At 40.9% G+C, this 19,932-nt stretch overlaps 3 protein-coding genes across 5 annotated transcripts; 2 read left to right on the top strand and 1 right to left on the bottom strand.

Annotated features, from left to right (window-relative positions):
- Window positions 1-1,153: 1,153 nt before the first annotated feature.
- LOC113014024 (vesicular inhibitory amino acid transporter-like) lies at window positions 1,154-4,767 on the top strand. Its single transcript, XM_026155328.1, has 2 exons — window positions 1,154-2,263; window positions 2,991-4,767. Exons 1-2 carry the CDS (start codon window positions 1,883-1,885, stop codon window positions 4,176-4,178), a joined length of 1,569 nt encoding a protein of 522 aa, XP_026011113.1. The 5' UTR covers window positions 1,154-1,882; the 3' UTR covers window positions 4,179-4,767.
- An 866-nt stretch (window positions 4,768-5,633) lies between these two features.
- bpifcl (BPI fold containing family C, like) lies at window positions 5,634-11,384 on the top strand. Of its 3 annotated transcripts, none has more exons than XM_026155210.1 (16): window positions 5,634-5,809; window positions 5,936-6,041; window positions 6,169-6,280; window positions 6,475-6,606; window positions 7,341-7,496; window positions 7,583-7,646; window positions 7,774-7,834; window positions 7,954-8,045; window positions 8,227-8,403; window positions 8,505-8,564; window positions 9,872-10,039; window positions 10,254-10,321; window positions 10,407-10,449; window positions 10,536-10,596; window positions 10,817-10,893; window positions 10,997-11,384. In XM_026155210.1, exons 2-16 carry the CDS (start codon window positions 5,942-5,944, stop codon window positions 11,039-11,041), a joined length of 1,416 nt encoding a protein of 471 aa, XP_026010995.1. In that variant the 5' UTR covers window positions 5,634-5,809; window positions 5,936-5,941; the 3' UTR covers window positions 11,042-11,384. The 3 variants fall into 3 exon arrangements, with proteins under 3 accessions (XP_026010995.1, XP_026010993.1, XP_026010994.1); XM_026155208.1 differs by having other exon boundaries at window positions 5,908-6,041; XM_026155209.1 differs by having other exon boundaries at window positions 5,905-6,041.
- A 1,422-nt stretch (window positions 11,385-12,806) lies between these two features.
- On the bottom strand, window positions 12,807-17,372 carry LOC113013689 (PRELI domain containing protein 3B-like). Its single transcript, XM_026154793.1, has 6 exons — window positions 17,250-17,372; window positions 15,847-16,015; window positions 15,636-15,725; window positions 15,347-15,417; window positions 15,057-15,159; window positions 12,807-14,942 (listed from the first exon to the last, which is right to left on the bottom strand). Exons 1-6 carry the CDS (start codon window positions 17,279-17,281, stop codon window positions 14,826-14,828), a joined length of 582 nt encoding a protein of 193 aa, XP_026010578.1. The 5' UTR covers window positions 17,282-17,372; the 3' UTR covers window positions 12,807-14,825.
- Between the last annotated feature and the right edge of the window lie 2,560 nt (window positions 17,373-19,932).

Here is a 19,932-nt window from a genome sequence, read left to right as displayed (position 1 = left end):
CACAAAGATTGTTCATATTTTAGAAGCTCAAAAATCACTGCTCAGGGAGAATGTCTGTATTTTTCAGCCTTCCTGCCACGGAGCGCTACGTTTTTGCCACAGAGGCAAAAATGTGATGACAGTTTTGCTGTCTTGTCACAGCAAATTACGGAGGGACAAATGAGATGCTTCGTATTCGCAAGGATTCAATTCAATTCAATTTTATTTATACAGCGCCAAATCACAACAACAGTCGCCTAAGGGCGCTTGATCACATCTGAGGTGGAGAAGAAATATTCCCTTAAACTGAGATTTTCAATCTCGTCTTTAGATGAAAGCAGCTCAACGAGAGAAAATAATTATTGTATAGATTCGATGTTGCCCGTGTTGTGTTGCATTTTAACGACTGCTTCTTTGGTACATATTTTCTGTGTGACTGTGGAGCTGTCCGCGGAGCTGTCCTCGGAACTGTCCGTGGTGCGCATTCAGCAACTGGCCTGCAGCAGGATGCGCAACGAGTTGCATCCTTCCCCCAACCTGCTGATCACGCTCATCTGGAGTAGAGCTGCTGGCAGGAAACGCAAAGTCTGTTGCTGTTTGCGTGCACGTAACACACAAATAAACCCTGAGATAAATTTAAGTTTGACTCATTTCAATATTTGCCTCAAATTAACATGCTTCGTTTCTCTCACCTCTTCTGTTTTCATTACATAAAATATTACACATGGAAATGTGTAATATTCATCGATATTTTTTGTTGTTAACAAAACATGTTTTATGTAGGAACATAAAAATTTTTAAAGGTGGCACGCTGGGGCCTTTTGTCTTTTACAGAAAACAGAGAAAATTCGCTGTGCGCTGTGTCGATTGATATAGCGAGATATGGCGCAGTCATCGTGCTTCATTTCACAAAATTAGGATAGATTTCAAGTGTTGGAAGAGAATTTTTTTTATTTAATTTTCCTTTTTAAAGAAGAATATCGCGATTATTCACGCCTTTGTAGACGACATTGTTTATTTGTCATATCGGCGTATTTGAGGTATTCCAGACGTCCAGACGAGCACTCGGAAACTCAAAAATAGCCTTTCCAGTTCAGTTATTTTTACACAGCCACACAGCAGCAGGTTTGGATAAAGGGTGGAGGTTTGTTTCATCACATCACACCCGCCGTTTGTTGGTATCGGTGTCCGTGGACCTGTTGACAGGATGAGCAGGTGAAATGTCTGGTGTTTTCATTCATGCGTGATGTCAGACGCACTTCTGTGACACTGATGTATTTAAATGGCCTGAACGCTTTTATTTTCGTGATCGTTCGGTCGGTCAACCCCAGATGAGATCTCTCTCTATCTATGTCTCTCCACGCCACCCGTGACGGTTCCGCTGCGCGCGAGCCTTACACTGGCACTCTGTGCGGACACGTGCACGCCCCTCTCGCTCCCTCTCTCCCTCTCTCCCTCTCTGGGTGATGCGGAGATTCCTGCGCTCACGTTGTCGCCTACAAGACTCCAAACTGAGAGGATTGCTTTGTGTATGTGGGGAGGAAAAAATGCAAAATTGACATTTTTAACGACGAATGGAAATATTTTTTCGTTTTGTGTCTGATCTCAGGCGCTTCTTCGTGGAGGCAGATGCCAAGGAGTGTTTTTATTAAGGGAGGTAATATGGATAAACAAGCCAAGAAAAGCAGCTGAGGATATTTTTTAAGCTTTGAGTAAATCGGTTAGGCAGCCGTTAGAATGCTGGTTAGTTTATTTTGCAGTCACATCGAAGAGGCAACAGGCATGGTTTCACTGTAGCGGGTAAAAAAAGTAAAACAATCAAAGAAATTGCCCTGCATACACCTGAATCTGCGCTTTTTACGCGTCTTATTTAACTGTAGAACGGATTTTCTTTCGGAAAGAGATGGCTCACCTAATCCGACACAAGCTCACCAACAAATTGACCAATGCGGCCCACACGGTGTCCAACAAATCTCAGGCCAAGGTCAGTGGGGTGTTCGCCAGACTGGGCTTCCAGGCCGCCACGGACGAGGAGGGTTTGGGTTTCGCGGAGTGCGACGACTTGGATTATGACTACAGGCAAGGTATGCAGATGGATGTCCTTCAAGGAGAAGAAGAAGGGGGGCAGATGGAGGGAGATGGGGAGCTGGAGGGAGACAGCCACTACCAGAGAGACGGCACCGGGCCGAGGCCCTCGTCCCTGAAGACAGCAGGCTCTCTGGAAGAAGACAAGCCAAAAATCACGTCATGGGAAGCTGGCTGGAACGTCACCAACGCCATTCAGGTAGGCCATGATTACTGTCATCCTGCACGCGTGAGTGCAAAAGTACCATGTGCTGCACGGCCATATTAGGCCTGCAACCGCACATAAAGTCACCTTGAAGACTTCATATTTTCACATTTAATATTTAAGCTGGAAAATAGGATGATGCTCATGGGATGCAAATAATTCCACACAAGCCAAAATTAGAGTTAGTCACCTTTAATTTTGTGCGATGAAACTATAAAAGGTTTCAAATGTAAAGGGCCCGTTAAGCTACATTTTATCAGTTAGATCCAAGCTTTGGCTTCACCTCGAATTGGTTTGAGCGTAAATCCGTTGCAGTGAGTGGGTCTTAAAATGTATTTATTCAAATCTTTTTATCAGTGGAGCTGCAGGCGGGATCTGCTTGACTTTGATAGCCTGGAGGCTGAATAGCACCCACGTGCTTATCAGAGCCTCCATCAAATTAAAAAGCTCAATCAAATGAATTTGAAAATTCGTTTTGGAATTTTCCTTAAACGCTTTAATTCGATCTATTATTTAGTACAGATCAGGTATCGGACATATTATTGCAGTTTAATTTAAAATAATCCGTGGTGACAATTTTTCCTGTTGCGTTATTTTTAAATATAAATTTAGGCTGTTATTATATAAGACGAGCTGGTCCTTGCATGCCTGGGTTAGCTCGGCCTGTCACTGCGATGTGGGTCTCGTCCATTACCACTTAACTGCGCTTCTCTTTCCGCAGGGCATGTTTGTCCTCGGCCTGCCGTACGCCATCCTCCACGGCGGCTACCTCGGCCTCTTCCTAATCATCTTCGCGGCTGTGGTGTGCTGCTACACTGGCAAAATCCTCATCGCGTGTCTGTACGAAGAGAACGAGGACGGCATTAAAGTGCGCGTGAGGGACTCTTACGTGGACATCGCGAACGCCTGCTGCGCGCCCCGCTTCCCGGCCCTGGGCGGCCACGTCGTGAACGTGGCTCAGATCATCGAGCTGGTCATGACGTGCATTCTTTACGTGGTGGTCAGCGGAAACCTGATGTACAACAGCTTCCCGGGGTTTCCGGTTTCACAGAAAGCCTGGTCTGTGGTGGCCACGGCCGCGCTCCTGCCATGCGCGTTCCTGAAGAACCTCAAGGCCGTGTCCAAGTTCAGCTTGCTCTGCACGCTGGCCCACTTCGTCATCAACATCCTGGTGATTGCCTACTGCCTCTCCAGGGCTCGAGAGTGGGCCTGGGAGAAGGTCAAGTTTTACATCGATGTGAAAAAATTCCCCATTTCCATCGGCATCATCGTGTTCAGCTACACCTCCCAGATCTTCCTCCCATCGCTGGAGGGAAACATGCAGAAGCCCAGTGAGTTCCACTGCATGATGGACTGGACTCACATTGCGGCCTGCGTCCTCAAGGGCCTCTTCGCCCTGGTGGCCTACTTGACATGGGCAGATGCCACCAAAGAGGTCATTACGGATAACCTGCCTTCAACGATCCGGGCTGTGGTGAATCTCTTCCTCGTCTCCAAGGCGTTGCTTTCTTACCCTCTGCCGTTCTTCGCCGCAGTTGAAGTTCTAGAGAAATCTTTGTTCCAGGATGGCGGGAGAGCCCTCTTTCCAGACTGCTACGGCCCCGGAGGGCAGTTGAAATCATGGGGCCTGGGCCTCAGAGTCGCCCTGGTGGTCTTTACCTTGCTTATGGCTGTCTTTGTCCCCCATTTCGCCCTTCTTATGGGCTTAACTGGGAGCCTCACCGGTGCTGGCCTGTGCTTCCTCTTGCCAAGCCTCTTCCACCTAAAGCTCCAATGGAGAAACCTCCTGTGGCACCACGTCTTCTTCGACGTTTCCATTTTCATCATTGGGGGCATATGTGCCATATCTGGCTTCATCCATTCCATTGAAGGTCTCATAGAGGCGTACAGGTATGACATCCACGACTGAGAACTTCAGAGAGGGCCTGTGAAGGGCAATTGTCCTAAAATAACGCACTCCTGACGAAAACACCGCACTGAGGACTTGGCATAATCACTTGACGAGGATTATTTGTGTGAAATGTACATCTTTTTTTATTTTATTATTTTTGCCTTCGTGATAATGTGCAATAATAAACTCTACAGTCATAGTGTAAAGTAGTCTACTCATTCCAGAAAACGTGTTTCTTTAACTGGACAGAGGAACACAACCTCCTGCATGATAGGGGGTGAATGAATATGCAGGCATTTTAAAAAGCCTGTCAAGTGTCAGTCTTCATGCAAAGATCCAGTTAAAAAGCCCGACACGGGTCTAACTGTGTGCGTGTAGTGTTTATATCTGGGGAATGAAATATGTGGAAAAACAATGGAGTGATTATGTTCTTGCTGGTTTGTTGAACTGCTAGATATCAGTATCCCCCCACTTCAGAGAAAATACAAGACTAAAGCACCCATCCGATCAGATGGTGCACCATAAACCATGAATAACTTGTGTGTAGTGGTTTGAACAGAATGATTTTTTTTTCCAGTCGGTTTTTGGTTTTGTGTTTCTTTTTTTGTTGTTTCTTTTCATTTTTATGCCTATAGTAGTCCTTGCTGTTTGTTTTCTTGGTGTTTCAAGTGTCATTCTGGATGACGTGAATTCAAGTGCAAGCAAGTGGGTCCTAACTGTGTTATATATGGAGAACAAAAAAAAAATGTCTGATAATATTCTGTTCCTATTGAACTTGTCAGTTGTGAATTAATGGAACTAATCATGGTATGTGAGACAAAAGAGTATTTGTTGAATCAAGAGATAAATAAATGAGATATTTTATGGCTGGTGATTTCAATCTTTTCTTACCTTTTCTCTTCTTTATTTAGCTTAACCTCTGCTAAACTTCCTCATTAAGAATAAGTTGTTGCCACTTCGCCTTTTCACAATGTGAAGTGGAGGCACTGAAAGTGGGGTGGAGGTACATTTCTACATTTTCCAGTATAATCAGTTCATGACAGACAGCATAAACCTATAAAACTGCAAGTGGCAAACAGTGGGAAAACATAGCACATTTGTTATTAATCCTATTGTAGATGTGATCAATCTGAGCACAATTGCTGTTTAACTTTAAAAAAAGTTAAATAATCTAAAAGTAAACAGATAAATTTCACTTCCTTTTATAAGCATACAGCTATGATTTGCATTTATTCTGAGAATGAGGATGTTGGTACAGTGACTTTTTTGTTTTAAAGAATACTTTTAATCTACCTCCAAAAATTACTGGTTATGGCTGCTGTGCTTCCAGTGCAGACGGAGGGGAAATTTTCTTTCTGCTCATCAGTCCTATTTGGCTTAACTAAATTGGTTTTCTTAGAAGTGATACCACCCATGTGTTCAATGCAGACAGGGCAGAATCAAACAACTGCTTCCTCTTTGTCACACCGACATAAACAGAGAACGACTGCAGGAGGGGCCCGGGGTATTGTTAGATGTCTGTGAGTTTCACTTCTCAGTGACACAGGAAATTAAAGAAGAAAAACAGCACGGAGAGGCTGAGGCGACATGTTTGCACATGCTGAGCAACTCTGAAGAGCTGAATTTGGCAAGTTCATCCCGCATTTCAGGTATGATACCTGTGTGATTTATCTCAACAGGTTTGCTGTGCACGTTTGAGTTAAGAGTTTACTTTCCCACACCAAAATGTAAATGTCTTTGACAGCAGCACTGTTTGTTTGCACCACAAACGGCAGAGGAAAATGCTTCTATCTGTGACAGTAGTGCTCAGCCTCCTCTCCTGCGTTTGTGGAGAAAATCCTGCAGTGCAAGTTGTCCTGACCAACAAGGGGCTTCAGTACGGTAAGGACATGTTGGATCGGCGCTTGTTTTCACTTAGCTGTTAAGGTTGTGTAAACACAAGTCTGTTAATAAATGATCCGTTTTATTCACAACAACTGAAATTTTATGCAAGTGCTGTTTGTCCCAGGGAAGCATGCAGCTGCAGACTGGATTCAGGAAAGGTTGAGTACAATCACTTTCCCTGACATCACCGGCAGTGTTCACATCGTATTCGGGGACGTTGACTACACTCTAACAGGGTAGGATTGCATTCCATGTTCTACAAGTACAAAATCTAAGAATCTAAAATATCCTCTATAGAAGGAATCAGCATTTGTTATGAAAATTTCAGCACATGCATGTTAGCCAGCAGGAGTCTTTATTTCACTCACATGACTGATATTCCTCAGCTTTGTAACCTCTGGTTTGTCTCTGCTCTCCCTTTGCGTTCTAGCATCACCATAGTAAAATGTGACTTACCAGAGCCTTCTGTCGAGTTCCTTCAGAATCCCCCAGGATTCAAGACAACCATCTCAGACCTCTCTATTGCAATAACAGGCGGTTGGAGAACACATTTTGGCTTAATGTGAGTTTTCTACGTGTAAAATACAAGCTTTTGTACAGTAGGATTATAGGGTGTAATTTCTTAACATGTTCCATTTGGGTACAAAACAAATCATCATCCAAAAAACAAAAAAAATAAAACACGTGAGACAATCTGATCATCCCTTTTAACACATCCTTTTTTTTTTAAAAAACCACTGACTATAGTGTGATTTAAATCTGTAATGTACAGAAGCAGACGTGAAGTATAAATGAGGAAGTGTTAGTGATAGTGATAGTAAGTGTTTGAAGCTATAGTGTGTTTTTAAAGATAGTCTCTGGCGAGGTGAGGTTCCGCTCGCCTTTTCTAACACAGCTGGCATCTGAGTTATGTTAAACCTGAAAGCTTATCACCTGTATTTTAAGCTGTTTACAAAACCTGTGATATTTTCTGTTTTATCATCTAACAACAGGGGGTTAGAGTAACTTACAGCGCTAAACCCAAATATTAATTACAGCTTTAATCTACTGATGCTTTTCCAAACTTAGTTTCCATGTAACACATTTGAATGTTCTCTAAGCAGAGAAGTAAAGAGGGAACATTTCACATCTATATTAAACATGAGACCTAATTTGTAAACTCTATCAGATGCCTGTTGTAAGATACGCCACATATGCACAAGTGACAGATGTTTCAGCGCCTTTGAAAGCAGATGTTGTGTGAATAAGTGTTCACCAGCACCAACAATGCACTGTGTTTGTATTTTGTATATCCAGAAACGATGGCGGGACGTTTGATATGGCTATATTTAACGTAGATGTGACCTCTGTGGTGCAGCTGGGGAAAGAAGCTGACGGGCATCTGTCTGTCAGCAGCATCAGCTGTGACGCTCAGGTTGGAGATGTGGACATAGAATTTCATGGTGGAGCAAGGTACAGTAGAGCAGAAAGAGGGAGACACGGGGAGGTGGTGGGGATTTCATGTATGATGTAAACCTTGGCTTTCTATTTGTGAACAGTTTCATCTTCCAACCGTTTGTGGAACACTTCAAGGGACGGATCAGAGATGAAATACAGAAAAGAGTGAGTGCTTCTCTACAGCTTCATCGCATGTGTTAGTGGATGCTTGAGCTTTTCTGTATGATCGTCACATAATGTTCACTGAAATGTGCTGTTAAAACACCAGGACTTTGCTGTGTTTTCTCCCTAGCTGTGTCCCGGTGTGGAAGAAAACATTGAAAGCTTTGAGAACCTCCTGCATGTCATGAACGGTACTGCAGCTCCTAATTACAAAGAGGAAAACCGTGGGCCACAAATTAGTGAACAGAATAATAAAATAACAGCATTTTAAATGTATAAAGGAATAATGCTTTTTTCTCACTCTGCTCAGTTTCAGTCGATGTGAATGAAGTTCTCTCTCTTGCCCTTCCTCTCACTGACATCCCTATCATCGGTGCTTCAAGTATGAATGTGGGCCTTAAGGTAAGGATACACATTTTCCAGTTTCTATGTTAATGTCCCGGGCTTCTGATAACAGTCCATCTACAAGCCAACATATGCAACTATATTTTATAATGAAAGCTTATGAAAAAACATTGAGAAAGGAATAAGAATTTCAAAATAATGATATTTAGTTTTATTTGATCAATTTTTTTTATTAAAGGGGGAGTTTTACAATATCAAAGCTCCGGTCGAGCCTCCCTTTGAGGCCCAGCCTTTCACCATGCCGGACAAGCCGAGCTACATGCTGTCAGTGGGCATGTCTGATTTCACTCTGAACTCTGCCTCCTATGCATACTTCTCAGCTAAATTGCTTCAGCTCCTCATCAATGACAGCATGGTAAGTGAACACACATACTAAAAATAAAAGACAGTTAAAAGCAAAACAGTTCAAGTTTGAGGTGAAGTGTGTGGTTAACAGACGTTATTTTATCCTCTCAGATCCCTGCGATATCTCCAGTGCACTTGAATACCACCTCATTGGGAAAATTCATTCCAAAGGTAAGTCTGTTTGTGTCAGGGTTACATTTGGCAACACTGAAAAGTAATCCCAGAAACACTACATGATGATGTTCACCCTGCAAAACAGCGATACTTCAAACATCATTGCATTCTCTCAGATTTATTTTTCAATTCGTTTTCACGTTTAATGTTTTCAAAGCACCCTGACCAAGGTTGATATGGTTAAATAAAACTAAATGAAAAATTAAAGCTAGAAAAAGATTTTACTAGGCTAACATAAAAAAAACCTATAAGCTAATTTTGTAAACATTTTTAAACCCAACTAAAATAAAATTAAAATGTATAGAGTTAATTTTGTGTGTCACCTACACTCACATATCACTGACATGCTCACAGACACACACACACATTCACACACACATCACATGTTCACTGTTGCAGACACACACGACGCATGTTCACATATGAGTGTTTTAGCTGCGAAGGAAGGCGGGAGTTGGAGTTGGGCTAAGATCAGATCAGAGAAGACCTTCTCCCCTTGCAGCAAGTAAAAGACAGAAAGCGCTGTGGTCTTGCTTTTGTACACAAGTGATTGGTCTCTGAGTCAGCGGGGTTTAAGTGTTAGACCCAACAGTTCTGTTGGGTGACTGTGAGGACAGTTCACTGTTCTCTGTTCACTGGATATTTCCTCTTTTTCCGACCATTTTTTCACCTCATTCACGTAAACCCTCGACATGGTTACGCTGGAAAATCCCTGCAGATCAGCAGTTTATGAAATCCTCAGACCGATCCGTCTAACACCAACGATCACGTTACATTTGTCATTCATTCAGAAGCTTGTATGTAAAGATGTTTTAACAGATATGTTAAAATATCTTTGCATACAAAATGACAAGCATGATAAAACCAACCAGCTTGAAAAACAAACACACACTATGCCGATAACTAGTCACAAAAACTATTTAAAAAATCAAGACAGCTAAGTTTTGCTATCGTGGAAGTGAAAGTATTTTACAAATGGGCTAAGAGAGGAAGTATGTCTTCCATGCCTGTCTCAAGTACTTAGGTAAACATCCCTTTTCTAGTATGACTTCCGGGAGAAGTCGATGAAACACTCTGTGGCCTCTTGTGTGTTTTGTCTTTGCACGTATTAAAAAAAACCCACTTTAATTCAGTTCATATGATTAGCTTTGTGTCTTTATCTTCATCTGGGACTCATTTGGTTTCATCAGGACTCCGTTACCTCACTTACTTAGCAGTAGTTTGCTTAATTTATACTACTTTCTCTTTAAGTTCGATACAGTCAAGAATAAAGTGTTTACACTTGTTACTTGTTCACTTTGCAGCTTGCCGAGATGTATCCAGATATGCTGATGAGTGTTCTGGTTTATGCCCAAGAGGCTCCAAAGTTTTCCATCCAGCCTGATGCCGTTAACGTCACCATCAAGGCTGTTGCGAAGGCCTCCGTCATCCTACCCAATGGTACCCAGATCCCGGTGTTCACCATCAATGTTGTGAGTACTTTTGTTTGTTGGACCTTCGCTGTACTCACTATATTATCTTTAGGGTTGATATCAAAGTTTGGACCAACTTAAACTGCAGCATGCATTCTTTACGATTTCTGACATTTTTTTAGCAGCACTGATCGACTACAAAATATGACAGATTAATGGTAACAGAAATTAACATTTGTTGCTACTGAAATATAATCCTTTTTTTTGGTTCCAGGACTCCAAATTCAGTAGCGAATTGTGGATCGATGACGGAAAACTGAAAGGCTCTGTGAAGATGGATAAGTAAGCATAAGCAAGTGTTAAACTGCAAAACTGAGCTCAACTTCTTAAACTTCATTCTAAAAATAATGACACTGTTTTCTTCCAGTCTGACGCTGACCCTTGCGTCGAGTGAAGTGGGGACTTTCAAGGTAAATGTCCCCAAAATTAAATAAACAAGTAAAAACAGCAGATTTTCTGTTGGTCACAGGTCAACAGCGTGTTTTTCTCTTTGCAGACTGACTCTCTTGAATTCCTGGCGAGGAAGGGGGGGGAAATTGTACTGATTAGAGTGAACCGTGAGTCTTAGATACTTCATTTTTGCCACTTTGTGCTACTTCCACTTCTTCATGACATTTATCTAAAAAACAATGTGTATTATGTCAAGCAGTTTCCGTAAACTAGAGCGACGCAGGGCAGATACGAAGTACTTCCCCTTCTCTTCAATCTAACAAAGGAGGAGGCTCGCTGTGTGGAAACAGTGTTGCTCCTTTCCTGACTTGTTTTTTTCTGTGACAGAGAAACTGGGAGAAGGATTTCTTGTCCTCGGGACAAAACATGCACAGCTGGTCAACTCGGTTCTGAAGAAGGAGAAGGTCGGTACTTTTAGGAGAACACACAATGCTTTGGTCTTTGAATGAATCTGTAACTCAGAGCAGAATTCATCTTCGGGCTGACCACTGTCTTTGTCCCAAACAGGGATTCATATTAATCTCTTCAGACGTGCAGGTGTCGCTAACGTAGAGACGCTTCAACTGACAAACACCAAACATGGCTGCTCCTCGTCACAGTTCCTCATCAAACCTCCGACCACCAATCAAAATGAATGTGAATGGATGAATCTGTAGTAACAGCCCTAATGCTGTCTCCTCATGTCTGGATTGAAAATCATGCTTTGAAGTACATAATCAAAAAAAACTTGGCTTGAAATTTGCACATCTTATTTGCAACTTTTGAAACGTTTCCTAAGTGGAGCTGCCAGACTTCTTTTCTCTTAGTGACAACATCTATTTTTAAAACTTCTTTTAGATTCTCTGATGAAAATAATGATGTGAAGACGAGTGAATAAAGGATTAAAAACAACTTCTGTCATAACTTTAGAGGACTTTATAGACACGTACACTCACCGGTCACTTTATTAGGCACACCCTCATGGACCCTCTTTTACTTTCAGAACTGCCTCTTATAATCCTTCATCGAGGTGCTGGAAACTTTCCTCAGATGTTTTGGTCCATGTTGACATGATTTGTTCGCTGTGCCAATTCCCTGTAAAAACAAAAATAGATTTGTGGTTACTGGACAGAGGTCTGGTGTCTGTGGAGTTCATCTGAGTACAGTGAACTCATTTTCATGTTCAAGAAACCAACTGAGATGACTTTTTGGCATGGTGCATTATCAGAAGAGGCACACTGACGGGAGATGCACCCAGTGTGCTTGTCTGCCGCTGTAGCTTTCCGTTTTAAGGTTCAATGCGATGTGCGTCATAGTTATTGTAGTTTTGTATTTTCTAATTAGTTTTTTATTTTTATTTCATTTTGATTATTTTGTTTTTAGTTCAGTTTAGCTTCAGTTTGCCTCCAGGGAGGATTTTCTTGTTTCACCTTAGTTTTTATTGTTTAAAAATGTTCAGCGTTAGTTTGGGTCTTTTTAATTATTATAACACAAAGTGCATATGTCAGAGGCAAGCTCTAGGAAAACTAGTACAGATATTACAATAAAAACACAGAATTTCTTTAAAGCAGTTAACTCATTGACTTTTGTAGACACCCAAAAGTGTCCTCATTAGTCCAGCTCTAATAACATTTGTACTAAACTCAGATACTAACAGTAAGGAAAATACTTCTAATTCTTTTCAGTTCTTCGTTTTTATGTTAGGTTTAGTTTTAGTTAACTATAAAAACCTTGATGTGCATTCAGAGATCCTCTCCTACATACTTTGTTGTAACAAGCGGTGGTTTGAGTTACTGTTGCCTTCCAAATCAGCTTGAAGCAGTCTGTCGTTCTCCTCTGAACTCTTTTTTTTGGACCGGTCTCTGTAAACCTTATAGACCATTGTGTGGAGAAAAATCCCAGATCAGCAGTTTCTGAAATACTCAGATCAACACATCCGGCACCAACCACGCTGTTTAAAGTCACTTAAATCACCTTTCTTCTTCATTATGATGCTCAGTTTGAGCTTCAGCAGGTCACCTTGAGCCCATCTACGTGTGTAAATCCATCTAGGTGTTACCTGAGGTTGGCTGATTGGATTTTTGCATTAACTAGCAGGTGAACTACTGTTGAGTATACCAATAGAGTTAAAAAAAAAAAAAAGCAAAAAAAAAAAAAGCACCCTAATAGACAATCCTATTGTAGCTGGTGACAGTACACTGTGCATTATTTATTCTACCACCAGAGGGCAATGTCTTTAAAAGGAAAATTCCAAAAGAGGTGTTTGATTCATAAAGTCAGACAGCAGTGAACAGAATTTAAAACCATTTAATCTTTGACACAAATCCTCAACACCATGTTCATGAAACAATGACATCTCTTTATTTTGTAACATTTCAGTGTGCACACTTTAGATTTTGTTCCACGTTCACATTCTTGGAATGTAACACCACCAAAGTATCAATACAAGCCTATTTACAGCCACTGTTCTCAAAATGTACCCCATAGAAAAACATCACATTTCATGAAATGAGACTGTGTGGACGGGTCAGGTTTTAGACAAAATGATCAAGAGGTGGGTTGCACATGATGAAACTGAAAACCAGACAGTTACTGTTTTAAATGATGAGTCAAACTGGAAGTATGCATGTAATGCTGTCGAAACAGAAAGCTAACCATGGAGCATCTTGGAAGACCTGTGATGCTGCTGAGATCCAAGAAGGGACACTTTAACACTGTACAAAGCTTAAGATGTACCACCAACCCTTCTCGTGTAAACTTTATTTGTAGCTTTGTACATTTTATAGTAAGTACAAAAAAAGAAAAGAAAAAAAGGGATGTAACATTTCTTTCATCTCCTTGTGGTCTTTGAAAAACTTATTAGGGACACTAGCCATTGTTAACAATGTAGCACCTGAGAGTTCTCTATGACACAAACAAGAAAGATTTAAAGAGGGGGAGGGACTGCACCAAATTTGCACAACATCACAAGCCAACAGTTCTTAGTTGGTCAGTTCAGCCTTTGTAAATGTTACAAATACAAAATAAATAACAATCAAATAAAACAGAGCTCATTTGCCACAAATAAAGTTAGAATAAAGCGTTCTGGGGTGTAAAACTGGTTATTTCTATTTCTCATGTAGGCACAGAATGTGACCCTGAACGTAACCCTGCAGGGCTGCACCACAACACTGGTGAGCGTCAACAACACACTAAACACTGGTGAATCCTGACACATTGCTCAGTGCCCACTCTTCTTTTCCTTCTTTTTAATTTGCACCCTTCGAGGACTTGCCGCCACTTAAAGTATATATGCTGAAATTAAGTTAAACATTCAAGTATTTACATTCTCATACTGTAACACTTAACTATACAGCACATCACTGTAAGAAAAAACTGAATTCAGAAATCAAGTATTCTTGAAGCAAAACTCGACCACAGTGACCCACAAGTGGGTGAAGAAAAAGAACCAAAAAAAAAGTCCGGTCCACTGTGCTGACAGCTGTAGCATATATACCAGTAGTCATGCATTAGTAACACAAACAACAGTCTGCTCCACTTGGTTTAAATGCACTGAGACGTTTGTTAAATAACAAGTCTAAGCTGCCTTCATTGCTCTACAACACCTTCTCTCACTCTCCTGTGACCCCTGACACAGTTATGATGCAGTATCAGTATCAGACCTCAAAGTCTAACCCATGTTCTGAGGGAAGTTGCACTTCTTCAAAGTGTTTCTGCTATGGTGAAAACATCACCCAAAGGTACACGGAATCTGATCCACCCACCTGACAGAAAGCTGATGCAGTTTGTAACTTACAGTTTCCCCTTTACTTTCATATTCTTTTACAGTCTGTGTGCATGGCAGCATTTGGTTTTGAGACATTTCAGTCAGCTTTGCTGTGCACGGCATGGTCAATCAATCCAAAGGTTGACATTAAAGTTGCTCCAATCGAGCCATCCTCTGCTTGTTTATGAAGATTTGAAAGCGATGATGAAATGTGAGAGACAAAAGGAAGAACCTGGTGAGATGATTCAGAGGCACGCTGTGAATTCAATTCTAAAAAAAGTTTCCATATCACAAAACCAAGTCATATGAGCTTCAAGTGCAGTCCGATTTAAGTGGTGTTTTGTTTTTGTTTTTAAACCGTCATCAGCTCAATGCTTCCTCGTCACTACCTGACTGGTGTAAAAGTCTGTTGGCGCAGACTGCTGAGGAAGGACTAACAATGATCTCATGACAAACAAACGCAGGGCCGAAGGATGGGGCTGTGGTTAATAGGCTGTGTTGGCAGATGAGGTGAGGGTCCCCTTTGAGGGGAAAATTACAGAGAAGCCCATCGGTTCATGATGGTGGAGTAACAAACCGGGAAGATCCAGATCATTTATCTGCAACTGCTGCCGCCATGGGGGATCGCATGGTACCGCGAGCAGTGGCAGTCAGCTCCTCGATTTCTGTGTTTAACCGTCTGATTACCCACTCCATCGCCTCCCGACCCTAAAACAGACACAAATGCCTCACATTATAACGCGCAGTGATGAGGATTTTAAAATCAGAAGAGTAACTATATTATCAAGGTGAGTTTAAGGAGGATTTTAAAGGCAGCTTTACCTTGCTGGCATTGACAGATATGGTCTTGGCCATGAGACCCTCGAGGTGGTTGCTCAGACTGACGCCTTTCACACTGATCAAAGCCTCCTGTGTCAGTACTGTCCTGAATATGCAAGCATAGAAAAGTCACAAACACAGCTGAAACAAGTTTTTTCTTTGTAGAGTTTTTTGTTTTTAAAAATCTTGGAGTTAAACATTCAAAACCTTTTTGCAATAATAAAGGGTTTTTTTAATGTTGTGCTTTTTAACTCCAATTTAACTGATGAGAAAGATAAAAATGAGTCCCTTACTTTTCTGGGTCCTGTGGATGTGGCTTGTATGTCAACTTCTCATCCACAGACACCAGGTTGGTAAAGGAAATCTGTAAGAACAAAACACACCTGAAATCAGTCTTTTTATATCAGCATCTGCCACAAGGTGACACATAGCAACCACATCAAATCTATAGTGACAGAAATGCTGATTAGACAAGTAAATACAACTGCAGAGATCAGGTTACAGTTACATCCTTCCATAACAATTCGGCTTTCATGTCTGTATTGATGAAGCATAATAAAAGTATTTGTCAATCCTACTCACGTTTGTAGACTGCAGCTCAAACGTCTGCTGTTTAGGGTCCACTACTGAATGTTCCTGGACATACGTGCATGTTCTTGTGACCCCAAACATCTGCAGGAAACAATAAAATAAAAAAAATAATACAATTCTGAAATGATACAAGGAAAAACAACTTAACATTACCCAGTCTGAACAAAACACGTCGATCATTTCTCTTATCCTTTTAACTCACCGACTTGGCCAAAGCAGGGAGCCCCCACTCTGTGCTGAGCAGTCTGGTGCTGTGTAACCGTCCCTCAGTGTCCACACTTCTGTCCAGAACATCCACACCAAAGACACTGGGATTCATGGGATTGGGATACTTCTGCATCGCAGCCTTGGTCACCGTCTCCCATGGGTGGCTGTATGAATCGATATCAACGTTAGAAACGGGCAATTTAACATTCTGAAGATGACTCAATGCTTGCTGCTGAGAGTGTGCTCTTCAGTGTGGAAAAACATCTTAGATTCTGAGGTTACTAAGGTAAACACTACTTAAAAATCCACCATGCCTGTATTTCACTCATCTTACAAGCAACAAAAAGGACCAGTTGCGTTATTGTGCATCTCTACCTCCATCAGAACAAGTGTACAAGTGAACTAGAACAGATATTTAATAGACATCGCTTGATTTGACTTGTTTGGCTGGAGAAAAGGTTTAGTGCATTTAGTATCTTGCAATGCAAGCAGAAGATGTGGTGCATTTGTGGCTCCGAACAGTCAGATCCATTCATGCAGCGCTTTGTCTCAAACATTCAAGTTAGCAGACGACCCGCTTAACTCCCAACCCAATTTAGGAGGTAATAATATAGGAGAAAATTATTTTCTGCAAATATGGGGACATTTGAATGTAACAACATCGCTGATGGTGAATCACAATAGCGTCTGTGTTTGCAGACAGGCGGGAGAAGAAACGCCCCCTCTGCACAGCGCAGACTCACAGCAGCAGCACCCACGGCTTTTCTCTGGAAACTTCTAGTAGAGGGTTTAAGCAACCAGGCTGATTTTATTTATCAGTCGCTGTAAAACGAGCAGAAATGCTCTGATTATATACCGTTTATTGTGTTTAAACGACAGACCGGTCGTTATGTAACGTTCCCCGTCGATAATGTCAAACACGCGGGTAATTAAATTTTTCTTTATCCCGTAACAAATACCAAGGCTCGGGGAAAGCATTTGAAAACAGTCCTCCAAGGCTGAAATGTTACAATAAACCTAAACATCATTACAGTCATAGTATTCAAGGCGAAAAAATTAGCTTTAATGTTAGCAGCACAAAGCTAACGACAAAAGTTAACTCGGGTAAAGGGCACTTTAATTTCAAATACCAATACATGTAGCAAATACAGGCTTCAGCTGTAAACATCAAACGCGGTGGGAAGTCAAAAGTCATTTCTAAACATAACTAATATAAACTAAAAGCGTTGGGTAACTCGACTAAAGCGGCGTGCCTTCGTGTTATCTAACTTATCTGCAACCTTCGCAGCTTCGCCCAGACTGCACACGGAGCCACGAAAACTGATTATATAAGAAGAAATAGCCAACTTAACAACCATACTTTATAAAACACTACCGCAAGAAAAAAGAAATACTCACTTGAAAATGTGCTCTGACGTCCAAATCTTCATTTTTACCGTTTTTCTGTCAGAGCACGGGAGCCGGCGACAAATGACAGCGTGACCACTGAGAGAGGAAGGAAGGAAGGAGGGGCTGAGTGAGAAACCTTTAACAGTCTTAGCCGCGATGCTCCCCCTGCTGGCAGACAGAGCTGCTGCACCCCTTCCAGAATAATCCATTTGTTAAACACCTCTGAGACCCTCAGCAGCAGGGGCGGATCTAGAGAAATGTTCTTAGGGTGGCATAAAAAATTTAGGGTGGAAAAATCAAAGCCATTTCTTTACACCTATGCAGGTGTTAAATTCTGTAATAAAATACATCAAATGCAGGATAAATAAAGTCTTTCTGATTCTGAATTTGATGTATTTTAATAAACATGTTTATACATTTTTCATATAAACATAGTCTGCAACTTTCTTACTGGCTTAAGCCCAAATTATTACATATTTCAGTTACATAAAAAATGTGAATTTTGATGTTGTGTACTGTGTAGTCTATATAATAAATAAGCACTATGCCCAAGAAGTATAAAAGAAAAAAAAGCTACACAGAAAGCTACACAACAGGAAGTGGATGAGTTAGAAATACAAGTCTAAGTTCAGTTTCACACACTTTTTATTAAAAATAATCAAAGTTTTACATGCTTAAATTTGCACAAAATATCAGAAGTCTGCACTGTTAGTTGCTACAGACAACAACAAATCAAGCCATTTGATGCTATGTTTAACTATTTTTTATTGGGGGGTAACATTTTGCGGTATATTTAGTTTTAGAACTTATATTCAGTGTCAATTTTAGCTAGGCTAATGCAAACTTAATTTAATAAACAACATTTTCATGTACAAATCTATGGTGGTACTAGGGATGGCAAGAGATTATGCCACCAGAGAGAGTGATCGTTATATAATTTTCTATGAATGGTCCATGTATGAAATATAAGTGTATATATATGTAATGGTTCAATTCAATTTTATTCATATGGCATCAAATCACAGCAACAGTGGGAAGGAAAAGCTCCCTTTTAACAGGAAGTAATAACTCGTGATTAATTGCAGAGTGGTGTAAAAACACATAGCAACTGAAAAAAGGTGAGTGAAGAAGAAGCACTCAGATGGTGTTTGTCCCCAGGATCCAAATGGGAGCTAGTTCCACAGAACAGGTGCCTAAAAGCTAAAGGCTTTGACCCCCATTCTACTTTTAAATAGCCTAGGAACCACAAGTATGCCAGCAGTTTGAATGGTAAATGGTAAATGGCCTGTATTTGTATAGCGCTTTTCTAGTCCCTAAGGACCCCAAAGCGCTTTACACAACCTGTCATCCACCCATTCACACACACATTCACACACTGGTGATGGCAAGCTACAATGTAGCCACAGCCACCCTGGGGCGCACTGACAGTTTGAAGAAAGTGGCCTGATTATTCAAGACATTGTCTGTGATTTTTTTAAGTTCCTTTGTCAAATTCCTTTGTCACTTTGGGTGAACATTAACAACAAATATAAGAAATGTTTGCATTTTTTAATTGGTTTTTCCATCTTATTATTTAAAAGAAAAAAATTCCAGGTCATAAATTCCAGGTCAGCCATCAGCGATTTTAGATCCAATATTGTGTAAATGTATAATTTCAAAGATTTGTGTAACTTGATATTACAGCATACATCGTCATTTACTATGGACTTAATTAATAGATTAACTGTCCATGCAGTCACATCATTATGTGAATAATATGAAGTACAAAGATTCACAAAAATAACCCAAATATTCACAGTTCCTATGAAGAAAAGTCCTACTGTCTGTTGCTATGGTAACAGTGGCAAAATCTTCAGATTGAAATTGAAACTGTTGGCTGCACAGCTGATATAAGAAAGAGAAGCATTTTTATCTGTAGTTGAGTTGGAATTCTCCATCAGTCAGACCTGTTAGTGGGAAACATTTGTTAGTAGCAAAATTATTTCAAGTCAAAGATTCACATTTTCCCACAAGTTGCTTGACCTTGTTCTTTTTTATTCATTGTGCAGGAAAATGTATTCTACTTGTTGTTTTTAATTAAAATCAGCACCCTATAAACTCACTGCATTCATTCACATTGTGTAGATATGCAGTGGTTTAAAACTACATAACACATACATTTCAGTTTAGAGCATTTAGGCAGGGATGTCTAACTCATTTATAACATAGGCCACAAACAGCCCGCTTTGATATTAAATAGGTGTGACCAGTGAAACTCCTCTTTCTGTCAGTGTAAAGAACTTTAACTGCACATTTAATCCCTGAGATAGTTTAATATATCAACTTAATATAGCGTTATAATATAGATAGCTTAATATCGACTGATTGACCGCTTCATGAGGTGGTTGAGGTAAACCACCTGCAGCTGAATGTGGCCAAAAAAAGGAGCTGGTGGTGGAGTTTGGCAGAAACAGATCCCGACCCTCCCCCATCTGCATTGGTGGGACTGATGCCGAAATAGTCACATCCAACAAGTTCAGCTGGATCACAAGCTGGAGTGGTCCGCCTACACGGACGCTGCCTACAAAAAGGGTCTGAGCCGGCTTTACTTTCTACCAAGGCTCAGATTCTTCTATGTATGCAGCAGGCTGCTCTACATGTTTTATCAGTCTGTTGTTTCGAGCACCATCTTCTTTCCTGTGGCATGCTGGGA

The sequence above is a fragment of the Astatotilapia calliptera genome, chromosome 20, assembly GCF_900246225.1.
Source record: "Astatotilapia calliptera chromosome 20, fAstCal1.2, whole genome shotgun sequence".
Taxonomy (NCBI): Eukaryota; Metazoa; Chordata; class Actinopteri; order Cichliformes; family Cichlidae; genus Astatotilapia; species Astatotilapia calliptera.
The sequence above is the reverse complement of the archived record's forward strand: the minus strand, read 5'-3'. Positions and strand labels throughout refer to the sequence as shown.

What these genes read in the sequence shown, in the direction of transcription:
- LOC113014024 (XM_026155328.1), top strand. Translation starts at nt 1,883, where the DNA reads ATGGCTCACCTAATCCGACACAAGCTCACCAACAAATTGACCAATGCG. An exon ending in ACGTCACCAACGCCATTCAG is followed by an intron (nt 2,264 to 2,990) that starts GTAGGCCATGAT and finishes CTCTTTCCGCAG; the next exon opens with GGCATGTTTGTCCTCGGCCT.
- bpifcl (XM_026155210.1), top strand. Translation starts at nt 5,942, where the DNA reads ATGCTTCTATCTGTGACAGTAGTGCTCAGCCTCCTCTCCTGCGTTTGT. An exon ending in GTATGAATGTGGGCCTTAAG is followed by an intron (nt 8,046 to 8,226) that starts GTAAGGATACAC and finishes TTTTTATTAAAG; the next exon opens with GGGGAGTTTTACAATATCAA. An exon ending in CGGTTCTGAAGAAGGAGAAG is followed by an intron (nt 10,894 to 10,996) that starts GTCGGTACTTTT and finishes TGTCCCAAACAG; the next exon opens with GGATTCATATTAATCTCTTC.
- LOC113013689 (XM_026154793.1), bottom strand. Translation starts at nt 17,281, where the DNA reads ATGAAGATTTGGACGTCAGAGCACATTTTCAA. An exon ending in ACGTCAGAGCACATTTTCAA is followed by an intron (nt 16,016 to 17,249) that starts GTGAGTATTTCT and finishes CGATTCATACAG; the next exon opens with CCACCCATGGGAGACGGTGA. An exon ending in TTGAGCTGCAGTCTACAAAC is followed by an intron (nt 15,418 to 15,635) that starts GTGAGTAGGATT and finishes TTGTTCTTACAG; the next exon opens with ATTTCCTTTACCAACCTGGT.